Below are 21,798 nucleotides of genomic sequence, written 5' to 3' on the forward strand. Positions count from 1 at the left end.
TGGTGCTGTACGGCCCGCCGCTCCCGTGGCCGTGTCAGGGGGCGCGGGCAGCGGGCGCCTGGGGGGTGCCTTGTGTACGAGGGGTACCTGATCGTACCATCCCGGGAGGGTGCGAGGGGAACTGGGCCCTCTGCGGGGAAACGCTGGGCTTTCCCGAGTCCCCGCGGGCCTGGCAGCTGGCCGTTCCCGTGTGTGCCGTGAGGGCCTCTGGCGTGGTAGTGGAGTGCTCGTAACACGAAGTACACGTCTTCACCCAGCAGTGTTTCTTAAATGAGCCGCCTTCTGGCATATCTGTGCGCCGTATAATACTGTTTAATAACTGTTCTTACATTTATTATTAAACTTCAAGTATCGCTCTGTGGGCTACCCTCATGAAGTGGAATCATCAGCTTGTGTGCTTTCCGTTTGCCTCCATCAGTTAAACTCAACTGTAAAAACAAGTTTCAAACTGTTGACCAGATGTTTACAAACTAGATTTCGTAATTCTATTTTTTCCACGCATCCAGAGTGAAATCCATAGATAAATAGTATGGGTTTGAGAAGAGTTACGGCTTGTGAAGATGTGTCATAGGTACTTTGTGACAAGAAAATATGGAAAAACTATTTCTGGCAGTTGAAAATTCAAACTGAGGCTCTTTTAAAAGGATCAGATATTGACTGTCTTAAAATGGCTAAGCCATTGTGTAGCTGCATTGATAATTATGGGAGTACCTAGTTTTGGCATACAGGAGTTAGAACTCTATTTTAATATTTTCCAGATAAATCTTGCTAGATAAATCATCTCAGTTCTCGGAATAGCAAAAGTACTTATTTTGCCAATACTTGTTCTAGCATATGTGCTGTTGTAGGGTCTTACATACGTATATCCTACATGTTGTAGGGTCTTATGTTACACATATCAGAATTGGAAAAACGTTTCTTAAAGGATGTGATTGTAAGTCGGTTATTTCAATTGGCAGTGGAATACAGGTGGTATATGTGCCTTCAAGTGTTCCAGTCCTGTGTTTAGCTTAGTAAAACAGCAGAAAAATATCTTAGGTTAGTAAAGTGTTTTCTATTCTCAAATTAGCAGTCTGTGTAGCTCTTTGAACTTATACATTTGTTTCTTAAAGAGACCTTGGCAAAATTGTCTGCAAGCACATAGTTGGATTCTTTTTGTCTAGTTAAGTGTTTGTGTGATACGCTTTGCCTACATCATTTCTGTCTATTCAGAAACTAGGCAAAATTTTCCATCCTCACCTATTTTATTGTTAAGGATTAATTTGGTTAACTTCTTAGCCGTGTGAATAATACAGTGGTAGTGTCTGAATTACAGCGTTTAAGTTTAGTCACTCTTGCTGGTCTGGCTTTCCATCTGCGTGTTACTTCGTGAGCTTCCTTATTCCTTTCCCCTTACCCTGGTGACTCCCCAAGGAGAAAGGCAGTCCATCAGTGTCACTGAGCCAAGGCAATGTCAGTGCTTATGATAATATTAGATGTTCAGGAACACCTTTGAGCTGCACAGACTTTAGGATTGGGCCATCTTAGATGCATTACTTCAACTTTCTTTTCCAGAATGGTGTTGGCACGGTGGGAGAAGGGTTGTGTCAGATAACCACTTAGGTGCAATGAAGCTTTAGTTCAGATAATGATAGTGGTCCTTAAAATACTGCCAGCTGAAGATAGCTGTGTACCCACCACACCCCGCTTTTCTTGTGGGTGGAATAAGAGCTGGCTAAACCAGCTTCTTAGCCTTTGAAGATTCCTTTGTTCACAATTTTGAATTTCAGGTAGAGGAAGGGTACAATGTAGGTATTTGTCTTTAATCTGTTACAGTTTTGATTCAATACAGGGTATTGTATTCTTGCACATGAATCTAAATATGCATTCCTTGGTTTGTAGGCCTACGGAGTCCTTTGTGAAAAGTAGTTACGAAAAAATTACTAACAGAGCCTAAAAAAATTACCCTTTTGTGTGTTTTTTGTGGGTTTTTGTTTTTGTTTTTTTTTCTTGTGGAAACATCCTTGTGGGACATGCTTTCATTTTATATGCAGGGAAAATCTAGGGTATGGGATTATAAGGTAAATAAGAAATCTACATGTTACTTTACTGTAATATCAGATTTTTAAATTCCTCCTTTCAATCTTTACAATTTTTGTAGGCATAGCAGGCACTGCCTGTGTCCTAAATCCTAGGCAAGTGATTACCTGTCCACAACTTCAGTGTATTATCAGCTACCTGGAGAATGGCTTACTCCTGAAAGAATATCTTAAAGATCAGGTATATATTAGGAAGTTAACTTGCAGCAGTCATCTGTGTTCTCCTCTTCTGGATCTGTAACAGTTTGAGTCAGCATTCAATTTTGTAGCAAAAAGTTAAAGAAGGAGGGGAAGGTGGTCCAAAATACCTTCGGTAGTAACTTAAAGCACTTTTAATCTGTGTGGTAGAATACTGTCTACAGAGTGATTCCCGATAGCCACTGCTGTACTTTTGAAAGAAGTCAGGTTTTTGCTGTATGTTCCATTTTCCTTCTACTTCTTTGCCTACCTATTTGTTCCAGATAGCGCTCTTAAAGTTGTCATCATCTGTGATTGTGCTTACTGGGACTGGTGCCTCGATCTTCCTGTCAAGTTTTTTGATCGTCCTCAGTCATCTGTATGGTTTTGTGCTATCAGAATATCTGTTCTTAACTCTGTTTCTTTATGAACTTTTCCTGTGCTTGACTTTTTTTCTTTTCCCAGTTTTTAGTCTGCTGCTCCCCACTAAGGGCTCTCTTGCTCCAAACTAGTAAATAGTTGCTATAAATGGGAGAAGTTTGTGGGTATAATCTAAAGTGTGTGGAGTAAATAAAATGATGTAACATGGAGAGACTATTCCTCTAACCTCTTCAGCTTTCTTTAGTTGCTACCATTAATAGTAGGTTTTCACAATTTCTGGGTCTTTGTTTTTATTATACAAGTTAGCATCTTCTAACTTTTTATTTGTAGTTCCTACATGCACATGGAGAGCATCTTTTTTTCAGTAATAAGTACTACAGACAACAACATTCTCTGAGTACTACATAATCTTGGTGGTGATAGCATCTGTTTATGCGTAAACTTTTGTGAAACATATTGCCCGGAATCAATGGAAGGCTCACACGTAATAACCTGTTGAAGCTTAAAGTTATAGAAAGCCAAGGTTTTTTGGTAGTTTGAAATTCAAAGTAAGCATATTTCTTCACTGCTAGAGATCTTTCCAGTGCTGCTTCTGGGCAGAATAATTTCTAGAATTCCAAAACCAGCAAAATTCTGTAAAAATATCTTGAAAATATTAAGACATCTAACACCCTTTTTCATTTGTTCTCCTATTTTAAATGTTTCTACATGTTTGGATTTTTTTTTTCCTGGACTATGAATGCTGTATATATAGTCTGACTCTCCAAATGTTATCTTTATATTCTAATTCAGAAGTATAGTGGCATGCACTTATTTTCTGTCTAGTCTTGCATTTTGTAGTGGTCTTCACATAAGCTTAAAACTTACTGCAGATATGCACGTATATTTTTCCTATTTATATGGCATGTGTGAAACTTCGCCTTTCATTTCAGCACATTTGGCTTTTTTTGTTAGCGGAACATCTATTCTGGTCCATTTAAGTACACAAAAGTAAAAACGTCAATAAAACAGAAATAATCTGCCACTTCTAACTGATGTTTCTTTAGAATACAGTAATGTAATCATGTTAATAAGTTGCAGGGGCATGACTGATTACACTGTGAAACAATCAGCAAGCTAGACAAGAATCAAAGTATATGTTTGAACAGGATAGCTAGGGATAGTGTGGGATTTTATTCCTGGAAATGTTTAAAAACAACCTTAGGTTAAAGTTATTTGAGAGATTGTTTAGATATCCTTGTCTTAGCAATTCTAGTTCAATCCATTGAGGATTGAATCATTGATGTAATTTTTCTGACTCTTCTTGGATCTACAGGTCAGTACATTTCTGTAGTTAGGTAATGTTAGTTTGAGAAGTGTGTTTAAATCCGTACATTACCAATGGGGTTTAGTTGGTGGATACAGAACAGTCTGATAGAATTGACTTGAGGAATAGGTTGAAGTTAGAGATGTCTAGAACTCTACAGAATGAATGTCTAGAAGCCTACCACATAAAAATAATGCAGCTTTGTTGTTGAAGCTCCTGATTTTGTGCACAACTTACAGATGTACTTTGTACCTTTAAACTGTTTTCATCCCGGTGCTGGTATGCAAGCCACAGCTGCAGAGTTAGGGTCATTCTGAATGTTCTCCCTTCTGTGTAAGGGAAACTTCAAGGATATTGTAAGCAATCTCTTCCCAGTAGAAAGAAGCTTGAAGCTGACAGTGCAGGGACTGAACGAACCATCCCACCAGCAAGTACTCTCAAAATTTGTAAGATGGTATAGGAAAGGGGAATTAGTATGGTTGAAGAATATCCAGCGTATGAAACAGTGTGTGCTTGTCTTCACTTGCTGCATGCTTAAATATGGCTCTAAGTGTCTTGTCTTAGACCTTCATTTTTGTGTTTAATTAAAGGTTTAGACCGAGTGTGAGTTCTCAAGCATAATTATAGTGATGCTAAGACATGCAGAGCTTCCAGTATGGCAGATAGTTTTGAATTATGCTAAAACTCATGATTTGGGAGGGAGGTGCATGTTACACTTCTTTTTATCAAAGTCATCCAGTTATAATTTGAGCAAGGCTACTAGTCAGAACTGGGGTAGTAAATCTTATAGTTGTCTGCTCTGTTGTCAGTTTTGAGGACTTCGTGAGCCAGTTCCAACTCCTGAAACAAGCTTATAGTGCAAGTGTTGATGTATGGTAATGTCAGGTATTTCTTCAAGAAAGACGTCAAGAGTTAGCTGCTTGAAGTTTGTCAAGAAACTGGGTAATCATGCCTCTTAGCAAGGAAGTACTGTTGGAGTGTTGTGTATTCACTTCGGTTGTTTCTCTGATAGAACGTTCATTCACTACCAAGTTTCTTACATGATTCTTGAAATTTCCAAAATTTGAAGTCTTCCTGTTCTCTTACTATCGCTATTCTTTTCATCTTTCTGTCTTCCTCCTTAATGATGTTGACTAGTGCCTTAGTTTCTTGTATGCTTTTTCTTTGCAGAATTACTCGGCGATGTACTGAAAGATCGGCCGCAGGAAGCAGATGGAATTGACTCAGTAATCGTCGTAGATAATGTTCCCCAGGTTGGACCAGACCGACTGGAGAAACTTAAGAATGTCATCCACAAAATATTTTCCAAGTTCGGTAAAATTATCAATGAATTTTATCCAGAAGCAGATGGGAAGACAAAAGGGTAAGTCATGATAACTCCTACTGGAAATAGGATTGAAACACTGCTCTGACTTACCCTTGATTGTTAGTGTCAATACTTTATGGCCAGTTTTTATGGTGACCTCATAGTCATGCTCATCACTTTCTTCTACCTTAGTCTGTACAATCCTGACATCTAGTCTCGGTGACAAACAGAAGTTCCTGAGGGAGTTGAGAAGCTTAATAGGTTATTAAGCTACAGTGTGTGGGGGGATTAATTATGGAAACAGTTCAGCTGGGTTTGGGAGACAAATTTCTGTGCAGTACTGAATGAGTTTTTTTGTTAATTTTCTGCCATGGCTAATAAATAGGTTAAAGGTCCATTTTAGTTAAAAACTTAGTAGCCGTGGATGTATTGTTTATTGCAAAATGGACTGTCAATATTTTGTCTCTGGTTGTCAGTGCTTATGCTTACATTAGTGACTCCAACTTCCTTAAGTTCAGTGAGCCCTTCTCAGGACCCTTTTCCCCTTTGCCAACTTCTGATCCCTGTTCCTGGTTAATTGCAGCGTCTGAAACTGAGAAGAAAGCTAACCAGAAATGATCAAGCCCAAAGGGAGAGGGCAAGGGAAAGAAAGTTTTAGGGAGAGAAACCAGACAAAAATCAATCTGATAAATATGAGGTTTTACTGAGTCTTTTTACTGTGGTTGGAGTAGCATATGTTCTTGAGTTTGGGAGGAACCCATAGTTTAGAAAGCGTAAAAAAAAGTGTTTTTTCTGGAGTGGAGGGATTGTTGGTTCTGTAAGGTCAGCAGTGAGAAGCATGAGAAAATTACTCTCTCTCTCTGTGTTCATGCCTCTCTTTGAGGCAGTGTGTGATAGTCTTCAGGAAACTGTTAATTTTAAGACTGCTGGGCTACAAGCTAGATTGTATTAGTGTCAAGAAGGAAGCTGAATGATATTCGATGTAACTGAAAAATAAGAGTGGTGCTTTGAGATGCCTATGACAGCAAGATTTACAATTTCTAAACATGATCTGTCGTTCAGCTGGGAAGAGCTGCATACTTAACCTGCCTGTTACTAGCTCTCATTGTTGTTCTGTGTTGCATTGAACTTGCATTCATCACTTAGTCTAGCCTGTTTACAGAAAGGATATCAGCTTAATTCAGGTCAAGCCCATACAGCTAAAAAGTGTGTATGTGCCTGTGGCCAAAATGGAGATTAATTGCTTTTGACCCTAATTGGTTAGGGACAAGACAAGAAGATATTTTGTAGATGCTCTGTACTGAGTCCTTAGTTCATCCCCATTGTTTGTTTGTTTCTTTATTTAATTTCTTTTTTATTATGAGCCTGTTATGTAGTCAACAATGACTTCCAACTTTAATCTTCCTTCACTGTAGGTACATCTTTCTGGAGTACATGTCTCCATCTCATGCAGTGGATGCTGTGAAGAATGCAGATGGATACAAACTGGATAAACAGCACACTTTCAGAGTCAACCTTTTCACAGACTTCGATAAGTGAGTGCAGCCATCGTGTGTATGTGTAGATTTGGGGATTCTAATCAAGAGGGCCTGCATGGAGTGTAACCAATCAAATTGCTCTTTCAGGTACATGACAATCAGTGATGAATGGGAAATCCCTGAGAAACAGCCATTTAAGGATTTGGTAAGGATTTTTTTAAAAGTGGAAAGAATATTCAGCATAATATGAAACGATTACTTCATTGCTGGAGTGTTCATATGAAAACAGAAACGGTGTGTTAATAGTGTTGTTATAAGTGGCTGTAGTGATTGCATGCTCCTGTTCCTTTGTTCTCACTGTCACGAAGTGACAGGAAGAACTTAGTGGTTCTGCTTAGTGGTCCCACACAGGGTAAAACTTAAGAGTAAATAATGATTTTGCACAAGTCATTTAAAAACAGAATTTTGAAAGCATCTTCTTACATTTTTAAATGTTTGAGGCCAACTTCTATGTTTGTTACTACTAGCTTTTTAGAAAGCCCTGTGGAGGAAGGGATAGTTTTTAAAAAAAACACAAACACCAAAAACCTCCTTAAGTTATTTTAGGCAAGAACTGTTAAACATCATCAAACCACCTTGAAGGTCCACCTTTTTATGATCTGTTCTTGTAGCGTCCAGTAACCGGTAGTTTGAATTATTTAATTTCACTTTAAAAACTTGTTTGCAATCGTAAGACTCCAAAGTTGCACACTCTGTGTGAGGCCGATTTCCACCTGCTAGGTAGGTATTAATTTGGGGAACTTTTCATCTTAGCCTTTGACTCACTAATAATCTTTTTCCTTCTGTTTTTCTTAGGGGAATCTCCGATACTGGTTGGAAGATCCTGATTGTAGGGATCAGTACAGTGTGATCTTTGAGTCAGGAGACCGGACCTCCATTTTTTGGAATGATATCAAGGAACCTGTTCAAATTGAGGACAGAGCAGTGAGTGTCCTGGAAGTGCTGTACATTGCAGATACACTGTCAGTCTCATTCATTTTATGCCATTTCAGGTTTTTCTTTTTTTTTTTTTTAAAGATATTTTTTCCCCATTGCTGAAGTACTTCTTTCTTCCTTTTGAAGAGGAGTGGTGAAATTACATGCTTTAGAATTAGACTTAGCTGCTTAGGTAAAACAAATATGGAGTTAACTTGTTTGTGTGGGGTTTTTTGGGGGGTTTTTTTGGTTTGTTTTTTTTTAACTGGTCCATGATGCCTATTAGTTTCCTTCATCTGTATATTATAGGTGATTCAGAAAGACCTGAAAATGCAAAGTCAGAGTTTGAGGAGTACTATTCATTAGAGCTGAGTATGTGCTTAAGTATGCTGCTTCTGATCACTTTTTGCTTTTTTGCTGACCACAGAGGTGCTAAAGAGGAAAAGCTGGTTTGGTAATAGCATACAAAAGGGAGAGTTAGTGTGCCTGTCTGCTGCAGGTAGTTGACTTGCTGAGAACTGTTGGTACCCAGAAGCATTTTATTTAATAATCATTATGCATTACAGTAGGAAGAAGTTGGCTCTGGGATGATGAGTAATCTTGCTCATCACCATGGTCACTGGCCATGGTCTATATTGCTGAAACCTCTCTAACTTAGCTGAAGGTCAAGAGCTGTATTGTTGTTAAGAAATTTGAAATACTTACCCTTACTTCTGAGAAGAGCATGTTCTTACCAGGGCTGAAAGACAACAAGGAAACCCAAGCCTGTTAGGTGGGTTTAATTGTTACCATACAAAGGTTGTCACTGTACCTGGAAAATGTTTTCGGTGATCAGTAAGTTGAAGAGGTCTCAGCTGACAGTTTTCAACTTGAAGAATAAGTACTGTGCATTATGTGCATGAAATTAAACTCCGCAACTAGTCCAAAGTATCACTAATTCTGAGATCTTCACTTAGTAAATGGATTTGCAAAATGTGATGCTACAAGCAACACGCTAATTCTTTCCCCGTTAGGAACCCAGCATGAAATTAAGCCTTTGTGTATACTTTTTTTTAAATCCAGCGGTGGACAGAAACCTATGTACGTTGGTCCCCAAGGGGTACCTACTTGGCTACGTTCCACCAGAGAGGCATCGCGCTTTGGGGTGGAGAGAAGTTCAAGCAGATTCAAAGGTTTAGTCACCAGGGAGTGCAGCTTATTGACTTCTCGCCCTGTGAAAGGTATGGAGTATGACGTTGGTTTGGGCTAAGGGATCAAAAGCATGAAGCACACGCATTCTGGTTGCTATGCTTTCAAATCTCATGTGGTTGGGGTATTCTGTTCTTCTTTGCCTTTGGAAGTACTGCTTTTCATGCATAAATCTTCTTAGAATGAGTGGAACTCTGCATGACTTTTATTTGACTTCAGGAAAGGTACTTAGCGTAATCTGGAATAATTGGTCTACAAAACTGAGCTGACAACTTTCCTCAAAGACCTTATTATCCCAAGGGAGAAGATCGTATTTTTTCCTCGGTAGTTGGATGGGATGTCTGTAGTGTTAGTCTTCTAGTTCTCTGAAAAGTTTCAGTTGAGTAGCATCCTCCAAATCTGTAGTACTGAAATGAATTCTTTAAGCTTTCTTTAACGTTAGAACTCTTTAGAGAAGGCTAGAATAATTTCAGGACTGAGATGCATCTTGTTTTGCTAGTTTTCAAGTAACATATTTGGAAGCAATTAGGTTTTATATTTTATTGTATTAAAGAGAGATTATTTATCTTTAAATGGAGAAGTCTAGCATACCTATAGTTCAGGTTGGCTAAGGTCAATGGATTTATATTCAGTTTGAAACCAATGATGTTCTCGTGGCAAAACTATACAGTAAGTAACAGTGTGTTTGAGTTCCCCTTTCTTGTAACATCAGTATGGGGAAGACTTGCATATAAATCTAGAGTCTTTTCAGCCAGAGGGATGCCGGGGAAATACTGTATCTTGGAAGCTTTCTCCTCCTTTCTCATACTGTTCTTATTTTTTTCCCCCTCTCCAAAAAATCCCATTAGAGAAACTGCTGTTTGAAAGTGCGTTGTATTTAAATATTATTTGGATGAAAGCCTGCTTGTACTGACATATTAGATGAAGTTTCAATAGCGAAACTGATTATTTCTTTTGCAGGTATTTAGTGACCTTCAGCCCTTTGATGGACACACAGGATGACCCTCAGGCTATTATCATCTGGGATATTCTGACTGGGCAAAAGAAGCGAGGATTCCATTGTGAAAACTCAGCTCACTGGCCTATTTTTAAGTAGGTTGAGAAACAGAATTAGAGTAGAGAGAAGTAGTCCCAGAATTCATTTAATAAAAAGACAGTTCCTATCTAATACTATTTTTTTCTTTTTATTTGCTTAGATGGAGTCATGATGGTAAATTCTTTGCTCGAATGACTTCAGATACCCTCAGCATCTATGAAACACCTGTAAGTTCTTGCTTTTTTTGCATAACGTTTATTGCATTACAATGTCAGTCTTTCCCATGGTATCTATTTTAAAGGATATATTTTCATAATACACTCTAGAGCTGGGCTTAAAAGGGGAGAAATCCATTTGTTCTTGTCTTGTTCTTTCCTGGGTGGAAAACTTTAGCTGAGTCTGACAGTAAATTTCACACCACACTTCTGGAAGGCCTAGACAGCTCAATATACTACTTATAAGAGTCAATAGGATCAAGGTTATGTGATGCCTCCCAGCTCTCAGTAGCAGGTGAGTGCCAAAGGATCCAAAATGCACTATAAATTGCAGCCTAATCTAGTCTGTTTTGCTTTTTCATTATAATTGAGGCTGCTGTACTCATTAATTCTGTACAGCAATTTTTATTTTATTTGTAATTGTGGTATACATATGTTCACAATAAAAAATAGGGGTACAGGACCTCTGAAAACTGTACACAATTTTATGTTATGTGCTCTAATAATAAGAGTAGAAGCTGCATGTGTAAATATAAGAATGTTTCTAACTTGAAAATTCACACCTTTCTCTTCTTTTAGTCTATGGGTTTGTTGGACAAAAAAAGTTTGAAAATCACTGGGATAAGGTGAGTATTCCTTTGTAACGATAACTGTTCTCTTTAGTTGGGATCTTTAGACTGTTGACTAGAGCAAATGGCCTCATATGCTGAAGTGGTCAAATTAGACAAACTGGCAAAAAGGAATGGAAAATTCTCCATTTACTGATGTCCTCAGTTGACAGCTTGTATGCTTTGAAATCTTCTTTGTTGTACTGCCTAATCCAGGGTCTAGCTTTGGAGTCCTGTTCCTTGTCTACAAAACCAAACTGGAATGCAGTTTGTTAGGGATTTGTATGCGAACTTAAAACGGTGTGCTGTATACTGCCTGTTGGCAAGGAACGGGTTTGGTTTTATGTGTGTCTGCAATAGACACCCCTGTGAGAGTTTTTGAGGTACCTCTCTGTAAAGCAACAGGAAAAGTAAGTACCCAGGTGCAAGAAGATTGTCTCCAGTGTAACTTAATAGGGGTTTTTTGCTCATTGGTTTAATCAGCCTGTTTCTCAGATCTTTGGCAGTTATACTGGGTGTAACCCCTACTCTGTAGTGAAATGTACTGTTTTGATAACATTGATCATACAGCAAGTTTAAATAGCAGTTTAAAAAATCTGTTTTGGTATGATATGTGTAAGGTTATTAAATTGTCCTCAGTTGCTTGTCTATATGTGTCTTTATTATTGAGAGTTGATACTTGTCTGCAACTTTCAGACACAATGATGAAAATGGTTTCTGCTTGTAGTATCTCTAACTAAAAATTAAAATGGCATATTTCAAACTTTCTTCCTGTAGAGACTTCTCATGGTCTCCAGGTGGTAACATAATTGCTTTCTGGGTGCCTGAGGACAAAGACATCCCAGCAAGAGTGACTTTGATGCAGCTGCCTTCTAGACAAGAAATTCGTGTGCGGAATTTGTTCAATGTCGTAGATTGTAAACTACACTGGCAGAAGAACGGGGATTACCTGTGTGTGAAGGTAGACAGGACTCCCAAAGGCACACAGGTATGTGGATTCTGATTATAGTCATAGAATTTGGTTCTCTCTCATGCTGACACTTCATTTTCTTACAGTACTGTCTTTTAATATAGACAGTGTAAATTATATGATGTCAAAGCTATGTTTCATTTTTCCATTTGTATTTGAGGCATGTGGCGAGCAAAACGTATGTAATGTTTACATCCAAGTTTTGCTTTGACTTTAGTGGCATCTTGGACTTGGGTGAGAGCTATATGCCTCACCTCTCTTCCTACTCACTGTTAAGCAGTTGTTGAACAATGCATAGGTCATGCTGCACAATGTGCCATGTGTTATCTGTCTTAATTAAATTTCATAACAGTCTGAAAAGAAACAAATGCTTTTGTACAATTCTTTATTATTTATCAGATTATTCTTTATCAGAACAGAAAAATTGAGAATGTGTTCAGTAATGAGGTATACTGTATTTATCTGCTCTCATTAAAGAAACAAATCTTGACTCTGTCTCTCATCCTGCATCCTGACAGGCTAATTGTGTAGTTGTCCTTTTGTGCCTAGCGATAAAATTATTTGCTCGACTGCTTCTGTGCTGGATAATGAGCTGATCTTGGCCTTTACAGGGAGTAGTGACCAACTTTGAAATATTCCGAATGAGAGAGAAACAGGTGCCAGTGGATGTGGTGGAAATGAAAGGTAATGCCCAGTATTGCCTTACTTTTGATCTTTAACTTTTCTGAGTAGACACTTGCGTGTTTCTTAGAGATTCCTGTCAACATGTGACAATTAGGAAGTTAACTCTTTTGATAGGAGCTACAGTATTCATGTAAAAATGAGAAATTGAAACTTTTGTTGCTATTTATGCTTGTGACTGACTTGAAAAATGACAGAACTGAAAATCTGTTATTAATAAAGATGGTAGGGCTGGTAATATGACTGTATTTTGTAGAAGATGGGAGACTTTGATGCTATTGTTTGACTGAAACACTTCCCATAACTCCCTGCATTTGCCTTACCAACCTGTGTTTTAAAAGATAGTCTGTATGGCAAAGTCTGCTAACTGATGGGTTCCCTCTCTTCAGCATCTTGGTTTTAACCCCTTGTTTTTGCTACAGAAAGCATCATAGCCTTTGCTTGGGAACCAAATGGAAGCAAGTTTGCTGTGTTGCATGGAGAAACTCCACGAATTTCAGTTTCCTTTTACCATGTTAAAAAGCAAAGTCTATTAACTGATGGGTTCCCTCTCTTCAGCGTCTTGGTTTTCTTTGGTAACTGCTTGAAATCAAAGCTTTGTATTGTCTGTTGACAGAGTTTTAACCCCTTGTTTTTGTTACAGAAAGCATCATAGCCTTTGCTTGGGAACCAAATGGAAGCAAGTTTGCTGTGTTGCATGGAGAAACTCCACGAATTTCAGTTTCCTTTTACCATGTTAAAAACAACGGGAAAATAGAACTCATAAGTAAGTGACTGAAAAACAAATGAAAAGTGCAGATATTAAGCATTTTGCATGGCAGTAGGTGCAGTAAACTCAAAATTGTGGCTGTTTATGGTGGATAGTATGGCAACAGGTGCTATGCCTGACATTGTATTCTAGAAATCTAACTTTCTGGTAACAGCTAAACTGTTTTCCCTTTGAATCAGTCCAGAGTCTGGGAATAAAAGGCCTACAAGCCAGAATAATTTTGTGGCCTTAGGAAGTTCACGTGAGGTGATAGCACAGACTTGGCTCACTTATCTAAAATTTATTCCCAGCTTGGGTGTTGGGGTCTTCTGATCTCCTCTTTCTTCTGCTAGCTTTGGATGTTCTGGTGCTACTGGGTTTTGTCTTTAGAAGTGTAGAGCTAAGGGCTGTTGTTAGGACTTGCTTGCAGAGTTCAGAAATGTCTTTTGAGGTATGGATGGAGTTGACTGCTTGTAAGCTAATTGATGGCGTTGGATTGGGATCTTTTTCTGAATTTGTCTTCTTTCCAGAAACATTTGACAAACAGCAGGCAAACACGATATTCTGGAGTCCTCAAGGGCAATTTGTAGTGTTGGCTGGCCTCAGAAGGTGAGTATTGCACAGGTTACTGAACACCACATTCATTTTACGGAGGAAAAAGACTAGACTATCTCATCAAGAAGTGTTCGGTATCTCCATGAATGTTGCATTACTGTGTAATCCTGATACAGCTTTGCAAAAGCAAAGGAAAAGAAAAGATGCAATTCATGATGCAGCTTAGTCCTTTGTAACTTTTACTTGATATTTTGCCCCATCAAATGAAGAATGCATTTTTCGACAGAAAAGTGGATATTTAGAAACACTCTTCGGCTGTTTAAGTTAAATACTGACTCTCAGCTAAACCAGTTTGCACCGTGCATGTGGCTCTTATAATACATTTGTTGTTGTCATAGCCTTGTGCCTCCTCATGGGCCATACCTCTTAATGACAAAGCTGTTTTGTAAAAGAGTTATCAAGAAAGTTTCACATTAGAGCGAGTGAAAATTATTCTTATTAACCAGTTGAGTAGTACTTGCCTTTACCTGCTTTCAGACAAGCACTGCTCTTCATCTTAATCTGGGTTTTTTTTCTTTAATCTTGTCTTCACTACTTAAATATGTCTAAGCATATGATTGTTAAACTTTGGTTGTAACTTGCCTATAGTATGTTTTCACTGTGACTTTAAGAACAGAAAGAAAATGGGTTAAGGATCACTGAACATAGAAACAAAAGTGTCATTCTTACTTGGATTTTTGTTTTTATTCATCACATTGCTTTCTAGCCACAGAAACTGGTATGAGCCTGTCCCTTGGTTGCTGTGAAAATTTATCTTTGTAGCGAGGAGTTGTAAAGACGCAGCTTGTGAAATGTTCTTTAAAAAAAACAGGCTATACTAGTGTGTAAAACAATCTGTCTTGTTTTGTCTTTGCAGCATGAATGGTGCCTTAGCATTTGTTGATACATCTGACTGCACCATGATGAATATTGCAGAGCACTATACAGCTTCAGATGTGGAATGGGATCCTACAGGCAGATATATTGTGACTTCTGTGTCTTGGTGGAGCCACAAGGTACTAATGCTTGCCTTTTTTTTTTTTTTGCTTTATTTTTTTTTCTCTTCCAGAGGTATTGGAAAGGGCTATTGGTTAGGAGGAGAAGATGGACACCTGTCACTGGTCATATGACTTAAAATCTGCACCATAGTTTTATAACTTAATTTCTGAACATCAGTATTTATTTGGGCCGTTAGCTTTACCAGTTGTCCAAAATAAGTTCTGGAAGGGCAGTTCATGAGTCTACACTGAGTGTCCTTTTCCTGAATTTTCGTTGTCTTTAGCAGTTTGAAACTTGATTTCCTTGTGGTCTACACAGAACAGCAGGATTTATTGCACCTGTCATTACTTTTGCACTGTAATCCTCTCCTGTACAAGTATAGAATCCGAGACTTAAGAATATGATAGAAGAGCTGGCTTAGTTTCAAACTGTTGTGATCCTCCAGAAGGTAACTTCTTGCAAAGCTTCATTAGAACAAATATTTTGGTGAGGAATTTGACTTGTGCAAGGAAGGCACTAACAAAAAGAGCACCCTGGTTCTGTTGACTAATGGTGCTGATTTTATAAAAAAGACCCTTACGACATGGAGTGAGAACTACAGTGTTAAGTTATAGCTTATCTTGACTGAGACGGTGCACTACTCTTCCAGGTGGACAATGCGTATTGGTTATGGACCTTCCAAGGCCGTCTACTTCAGAAAAACAATAAAGACAGGTTCTGTCAGCTTCTCTGGAGACCACGACCAACTACCTTGCTCAGTGAGGATCAGATAAAGGTAGTGTATTCCACTGACTCTTTCTGCTGACATTGATTTGGTGTGTAAGCATACTTGGTTTACTCCCTTTTCTTGAGGATGAGGCTTGAACTGTTAGAGTTACACAACTGCCTTTTGCCCTGAACTTATGAAAAAACATATTGCTGGAGGGAACCTCACTTCTGGTAATGACTGTATTCTGAGCTTAAAGAACAGTTAATATTTAGAAATGGTTACCAGTTTTTCTTACAGTTAGGGTACAGTGAAAGGGTATAAAGAATAAGAAAATTGAATTTGGCTGTCCAGACTTCACTAATTGCATGTGTTCAGAAGCATTTACATGATCTGTAAGCCAGGAAGAACAAACAAAATTATAGCGAAGGGAAATTGCCTAGAAGAGAGATGTTTTTAAAAAAATGCATAGCCTGCTTAGGCCTACCAAAGGAGTTCTTACAGAACGTGATGGTTGTGATTGGTAGTCTGATATCCTAGTTGAAATAAAATTCCCTGTTTTACAGCAAATTAAGAAGGACCTGAAGAAATACTCCAAGATATTTGAGCAGAAGGATCGCCTGAGCCAGTCCAAAGCTTCAAAGGCAAGACACTTTTGGAATATAATAATGTAGATGAAACTCTTGTAACCTGTATTTAGTTATTTTTTAATGGTGATATGTAAGTTAAATTTCTTTTATAACAAACATCTGTGTTCATTTGAATACAGATGGTTAGAGTTAGTTCCAATAGGTAGTTCAGACAGATGCTACTAAACTGTCAGGTTAAACAGTAATGAATCTGGAGAGGCACTGGTGTTACCTCATTAAGCAAAGGTGGTAAAATTTTGGGGTTCTTAGTGAGTTGCTGCATTAGCCAGTCTTTAAATTAAGAAAAGCTCTTCAAATTAAACAAAACCTCACCAAAACAGCTTTTTGATTACATAAGAGAAAAATCTTTTTTCCTTTGTTTAAGTTAATAGAAAGTATGTTCATGAGAAAAAAATTTGACTTGCTAACAAATGCATTGCATGTGGATTTGATTTATTGGGGAGGCTTAACGACCTCTTCCTGCCTCCGTAGGAGCTAGTGGAAAGGAGACGTACAATGATGGAAGAGTTCAGAAAGTACCGCAAGATGGCACAAGAGTTGTACATGGAGCAGAGGAACGAGCGTTTAGAACTTCGAGGAGGTAAGCCACACATAGTACTTGTAAAGACTTGCTGCTAGATAGCTGCTGTTTCTTACCAAATAACTACCATGTTCTGGGGATTCATCCACTTCTTCTCTCCCTCCATTTCCTGCCAAAGCTAGTCCCTTGTTCTCTGAAGGTTATTTATACTTTTTATCCTGAATCACAACAGGATTTTTCTTTTTTTTTTTTTTTTTTTAATTATGGGAGAAAGCTAATATTGCTGGCTGCCAGATTCTGGTATCTGTGTTTTACCTCATCTCTTTACGCTTCAAGGCAAGCATTGGCTTGGCCTTGGGATAAGACTGTGAAGAGATTTGGGTGTTGCATTTAACCAGAAAATCCACAAAAGCCCTGTGGTGGGAGACAGTAATGCCTTGGTTGCCATTTAATGAATTTAGCATGTACTTGTTATGATTTAAAGCACCAAATACCTGTTATTTCACTGCTGGCTTAAGGGCTGTTTCTGCCAAGAGCATCAAATCTTTCTATTGCTGCCTTGTTTGATTCATTCCATGTTAATGTTTTCTCCATTCCAGGGGTAGACACAGATGAGCTGGACAGCAATGTCGATGACTGGGAGGAGGAGACTGTTGAATTTTTTATCAATGAAGAAATTATTACCCTTGCAGAACCAGAGTAATTAATAAAACCGTGGTAAGATAGCATACCTTTCAGTAGAGAGAAACTTTTCTGTCAGCTATTGCTATAGATTCAGTAATTTGCGTGAGAAGGTTAGGTGTGTTTGTTGCATGAGTGAATGTGGTGTTCTCTGAGTTGGTTTATGTTTTCTCTGTGGCTAGAGGGGAAAAACACTTTTTTTTAAAAGTAATCACAGACCGTCAGATTCATGAGTTACACAGTATTCTGCTCAGTACGTTTCCTGTCTTGCCAGAGTGATCAAACCCACAACAGAGTCAGGGTCAACTTCTAAACACAGTTTATTGCAGACTCTGTAAGTTCTGTCAGCAGGAGGAATTGTAGTTAGTATGAGATACACAATTCTTCCAAAAGGCAAAATTTCTGTTAGTTCAAGACTGGACAGAGTTTAAATACTGTACTAAAGATTATACAGCAAGTTGATTGTGGGCTGATAAAACTTTGAGTAGATGTTTAAATATCCACATGAACATTTTCTAGAAATGTTGGGTAGAATTCAGGTAGTAGCAGATTCTTGTGTACTGACTGTCACTGCTTGTAGCTGAAATCTTTTATTTAATCCACTGCTTTTCCCAGTTCCTTTTTGTGAATTCATATTATATATTTGTTTGTTGAAAATAGAGGCTACTTTCAGCCCCCACTGTAGGAAATGTTCTTTAGGGAGCTTGACATTGTTGTATTGAGGAGGGAAAAGATATTTCGATAGTGAAGGCACTCATGTAGGACTTAAAACCTGGAATGGGTTCCTGCTCTGTCATGTTTAGGACTTCACTTAAGGAGGAGCAAGGGGAGACTGGAAGTATGCCTTTTGCAGCTGTAAGTCACCCCGCAGCTCTTTAACCTCCAGATATCTAAGGAGTTCAAGTTCCATGGGTCCTGAGGGAACTGGCGGATGAAGTTGCTAAACCACTATCTATCATATTTGAGAAGTCGTGGCAGTCCAGTGAAGTTCCCACTGACTGGAAAAGGGGAAACATAACCCCCATTTTTACAAAGGGGAAAAAAGGAAGACCCAGGGAACTACAGGCCAGTCAGTCTCACCTCTGTGCCTGGCAAGACCATGGAGCAGATCCTCCTGGAAACTATGCTAAGGCACATGGGAAATAAGGAAGTGATTGATGACAACCACCATGGCTTCACTAAGGGCAAATCGTGCCTGACAAATTTGGTGGCCTTCTATGATGGGGTTACAGCACTGGATAAGGTAAGAGCAACTGACATCATCTGCCTGGACTTGTCCCGCACAACATCCTTGTCTCTAAATTGGAGAGGCATGGATTTGATGGATGGAGCACTTTGGCTGGTTGCACTCAAAGAGTTGTGGTCAATGGCTCGATGCTCAAGTAGAGACCAGTGACGAGTGGTGTTCCTCCTGGGTCAGTATTGAGACAGGCGCTGTTTAACATCTTTGTCAGCGACACGGACAGTGGGATCGAGTGCACCCTTAGCAAGTTTGCCGACGACACCAAGCTGTGTGGTGCGGTCAACATGCGGGAGGAAAAGTTTGCCATCCAGAGGGACCCTGACAGGCTTGAGAGGTGGGGCCGGACAAACTTCATGAAGGTCAATGGGGGTGTTGGTTGATGAGAAGTTCAACATGACCTGGGAACATGCGCTTGCAGCCCAGAAAGCCAACCGTATCCTGGGCTGCATCAAAAGAAGCGTGACCAGCAGGTCGAGGGAGATGATTCTCCCCCTCTACTCCGCTCTCGTGAGACCCCGCCCTGGAGTACTGCATTCAGCTCTAGAGCCCCCAACATAAGAAGGACATGGACGTGTTGGAGCAGGTCCAGAGGAGGGCCACGAAGATGATCAGAAGGCTGGAGCATCTCTCTTGTGAAGACAGGCTGAGAGAGTTGGGGTTGTTCAGCCTGGAGAAGAGAAGGCTCCAGGGAGACCTTACAGCAGCCTTCCAGTACCCGAAGGGGGCCTACAGGAAAGCTGGAGAGGGACTTTTTACAAGGGCATGTAGCGATAGGACAAGGGGTAATGGTTTTAAACTGAAAGAGGGTAGATTTTGGATTAGATACAAGGAAGAAATTCTTCACAACGAGGGTGGTGAGGCACTGGAACAGGTTGCCCAGGGAGGTGGTGGATGCCCCATCCCTGGAAGCGTTCAAGGCCAGGTTGGATGGGGCTTTGAGCAACCTGGTCTAGTGGAAGGTGTCCCTGCCCATGGCAGGGGGGTTGGACTAGATGATCTTTAAGGTCCCTTCCAACCCAAGCCATTCTATGAATCTATGAAAATGTGAGCAGTATACCTCTTGGACCTGTAGAAAAATTAATAGCCTTGATACCTTTGAATATATTTGGATCTAGCTTATCTGTGTCCTGTACATGGGAGATCCTTTTATGGAAGGAAGGGGGAGAGAAGCTGCTTAGTGTATGGATTTAAACAAACATTGGTTTAAGAACAAGTGAAACACATGCTTACGTAGCCTTTCACCAGCTAGCATCTGTGGTGAGGTTGAGCTGTTTGTATAAAATCAGAGTAACTAACTCGCCTCTTTTTTCCTTTTCTGCAGCACCACCATATCTTGTGCTGAAAAGAAGTTTGCTCATTTTCAGAAAGCCTACATCAACTTTGGAATTTTTAATCCATATTCTTGCACTCTGGAAGGGTGGATGCACCAGATTTTCTCCATTCTGACACATTGTAGTGCCTTTAAGTCTTGCTGCCTGCTGCAGTGAGATACTGGAAAGGCGCTGCTTTTAAATTTTTATTCTTTTTTTAGGGTTTGTTTTTTGTTTTTTTTTTTCTTTTTAAATCCACTACTACCAGTATTTACTTCCTGACTCCCGTGCAGTACTTGCTAACTGGCAGGTTTTGACTATTGCCAGTGAGGTGAGATTCATCAGCCTCTGTCTTACACACACGCACGATGTTTCTGTTTCAGGACTCTTTCTATGTCCCGAGTGCATGGACAGGTGTTCATTTTGTTTGGGGAAAAGTCAACAGAACCATTTTTCGTATGATGTGTTTTAGTGTGCTGAAACAGCACTACAGTGGGCTATATCCTCCTCCTTTCAGATTGTGAAAGGATGTCTCCCTCAAAGAGCTGAATATGGAAATAAAAGCAGACCTATACTAAAACCAGGCTGGCTACGCGTTGTTTGTAGGGAATCTTTCCCTGAATGATGAAAGTCAAACATACCCACAGTAGGAGGAGTGTGTTTGCTATATTGACTATATGGTTCCTTTGGATTTTTTTTAATCTCGGTTCCTCATGGCTCTTTTGGTTTTGTGTTGTGGTTTGTTTGTTTGTTTTTTACAGTGATGGCACGGCTCATTAATCTGACAAGTTGACCTGTTCACTATAGTTGAGTGGATTTCTTAAACCATTTGCAAACTGATACTAGCCTCAGGAATTACTGGATTAAGTCTTATTAGTGAACATTGCAAACTTTCAGAGAAGTGCTCCGTGCCCATGTTACAGTACCTAGTTTCATTTCTAAAGCCCTCTGTGCTCGGAGGGGAGAAGTGTGCTTAAAGCCAGTGGAGCAACTTCTCTGTATTTGTATTTATGAGTAGAAATTCTTTCCTGGATATTGTCAGAGCAGTGAGGGAGATTGGCCTGCTGCTTGCCCTTGGAGGGGCAGAGGAGACTGAGGATGGTCCCATCTCCTCTCCTGGACTGGCTAGTGAAATTGCTAATGTGAGCCCTCTTGACTGGCTCTTTTTAAACCCGGAGCTCACTTGCATAGCACTGTCTGACAGATCTGAAGTGGAAAGCAGAAAGTACCCTTTGGGCAAAGGGCAGCCCCAATCAGCTGGAGGCAGCCAAGGGACAGTAATACGTTTAGCACTCGCTTTTCTTTGTCCTTAGGTGAACTTGCTGTGATAGCAAATGCACACATCCTTCAATTAACTCCCATGTTCTCTTCACCAGGAAGACTTCAAAATCATTGTTCCATAATGATGGTATTGACTTGGTTTCAATAGTTCACTCTTTAAAGCAGCAGGGTTTTTTTTTCCAGAGGTCTATATTAGTTTCCAGTTTTCTGCATTTGTTCATTCATAATCCATATATACAGATAATATAGATGATTAAAGTTTTGTCCACAATATTTACCAAGCTCATCTCTCAACTGGACTGGAAAAAATATTTAATTTATAGTGAACCAGTATAGAAGAACTTCTAGCACATCAAAGTTCTCCAGTAATGGCTTGAACTTCTGTAGCAGGAATCATTTTAATTACCCTTTAGTTGTGAAGAGGTGACTCCTCAGCCATTTCCTAAGTTACAAATTGAGTTGAAAGGTTTTTTTCCCCTGTGTACGTGTAATGAAGTTTTAATAGGCTACTGTGTTTTATTCCTGGCCATTTTTAAAGTAAAGAAATGTAATGCCAATGTTAAATGAATTAAGTTCTCTTCTAAGATGCTTCTCTGAACTGTGGATCATTGGGGGGGCGGGGGATGAGACCCCACCCAAAACTTGATGCTCCTGTAGGAGCTTTGGA

General features: G+C 39.4%; 1 protein-coding gene across 1 annotated transcript; it reads left to right on the plus strand.

The window, feature by feature from the left end:
* The first annotated feature begins 4,820 nt into the window (after positions 1-4,820).
* Positions 4,821-20,430, plus strand: EIF3B (eukaryotic translation initiation factor 3, subunit B). Its single transcript, XM_009320069.1, has 19 exons — positions 4,821-4,884; positions 5,113-5,305; positions 6,664-6,783; positions 6,874-6,931; positions 7,582-7,710; positions 8,764-8,921; positions 9,850-9,981; positions 10,086-10,152; positions 10,720-10,766; positions 11,526-11,736; positions 12,330-12,402; positions 13,043-13,165; positions 13,678-13,756; positions 14,619-14,757; positions 15,390-15,515; positions 16,013-16,090; positions 16,568-16,676; positions 17,216-17,333; positions 19,862-20,430. Exons 1-18 carry the CDS (start codon positions 4,821-4,823, stop codon positions 17,317-17,319), a joined length of 2,010 nt encoding a protein of 669 aa, XP_009318344.1. The 3' UTR covers positions 17,320-17,333; positions 19,862-20,430.
* Positions 20,431-21,798: the final 1,368 nt, after the last annotated feature.

This window comes from Pygoscelis adeliae, unplaced genomic scaffold (genome assembly GCF_000699105.1).
Source record: "Pygoscelis adeliae isolate BGI_AS28 unplaced genomic scaffold, ASM69910v1 Scaffold242, whole genome shotgun sequence".
NCBI classification, from domain to species: Eukaryota; Metazoa; Chordata; class Aves; order Sphenisciformes; family Spheniscidae; genus Pygoscelis; species Pygoscelis adeliae.

What these genes read in the sequence shown, in the direction of transcription:
- EIF3B (XM_009320069.1), top strand. Translation starts at nt 4,821, where the DNA reads ATGTCAGGTATTTCTTCAAGAAAGACGTCAAGAGTTAGCTGCTTGAAG. An exon ending in GAAGTTTGTCAAGAAACTGG is followed by an intron (nt 4,885 to 5,112) that starts GTAATCATGCCT and finishes TTTTCTTTGCAG; the next exon opens with AATTACTCGGCGATGTACTG. An exon ending in CGGGAAAATAGAACTCATAA is followed by an intron (nt 13,166 to 13,677) that starts GTAAGTGACTGA and finishes TCTTCTTTCCAG; the next exon opens with AAACATTTGACAAACAGCAG.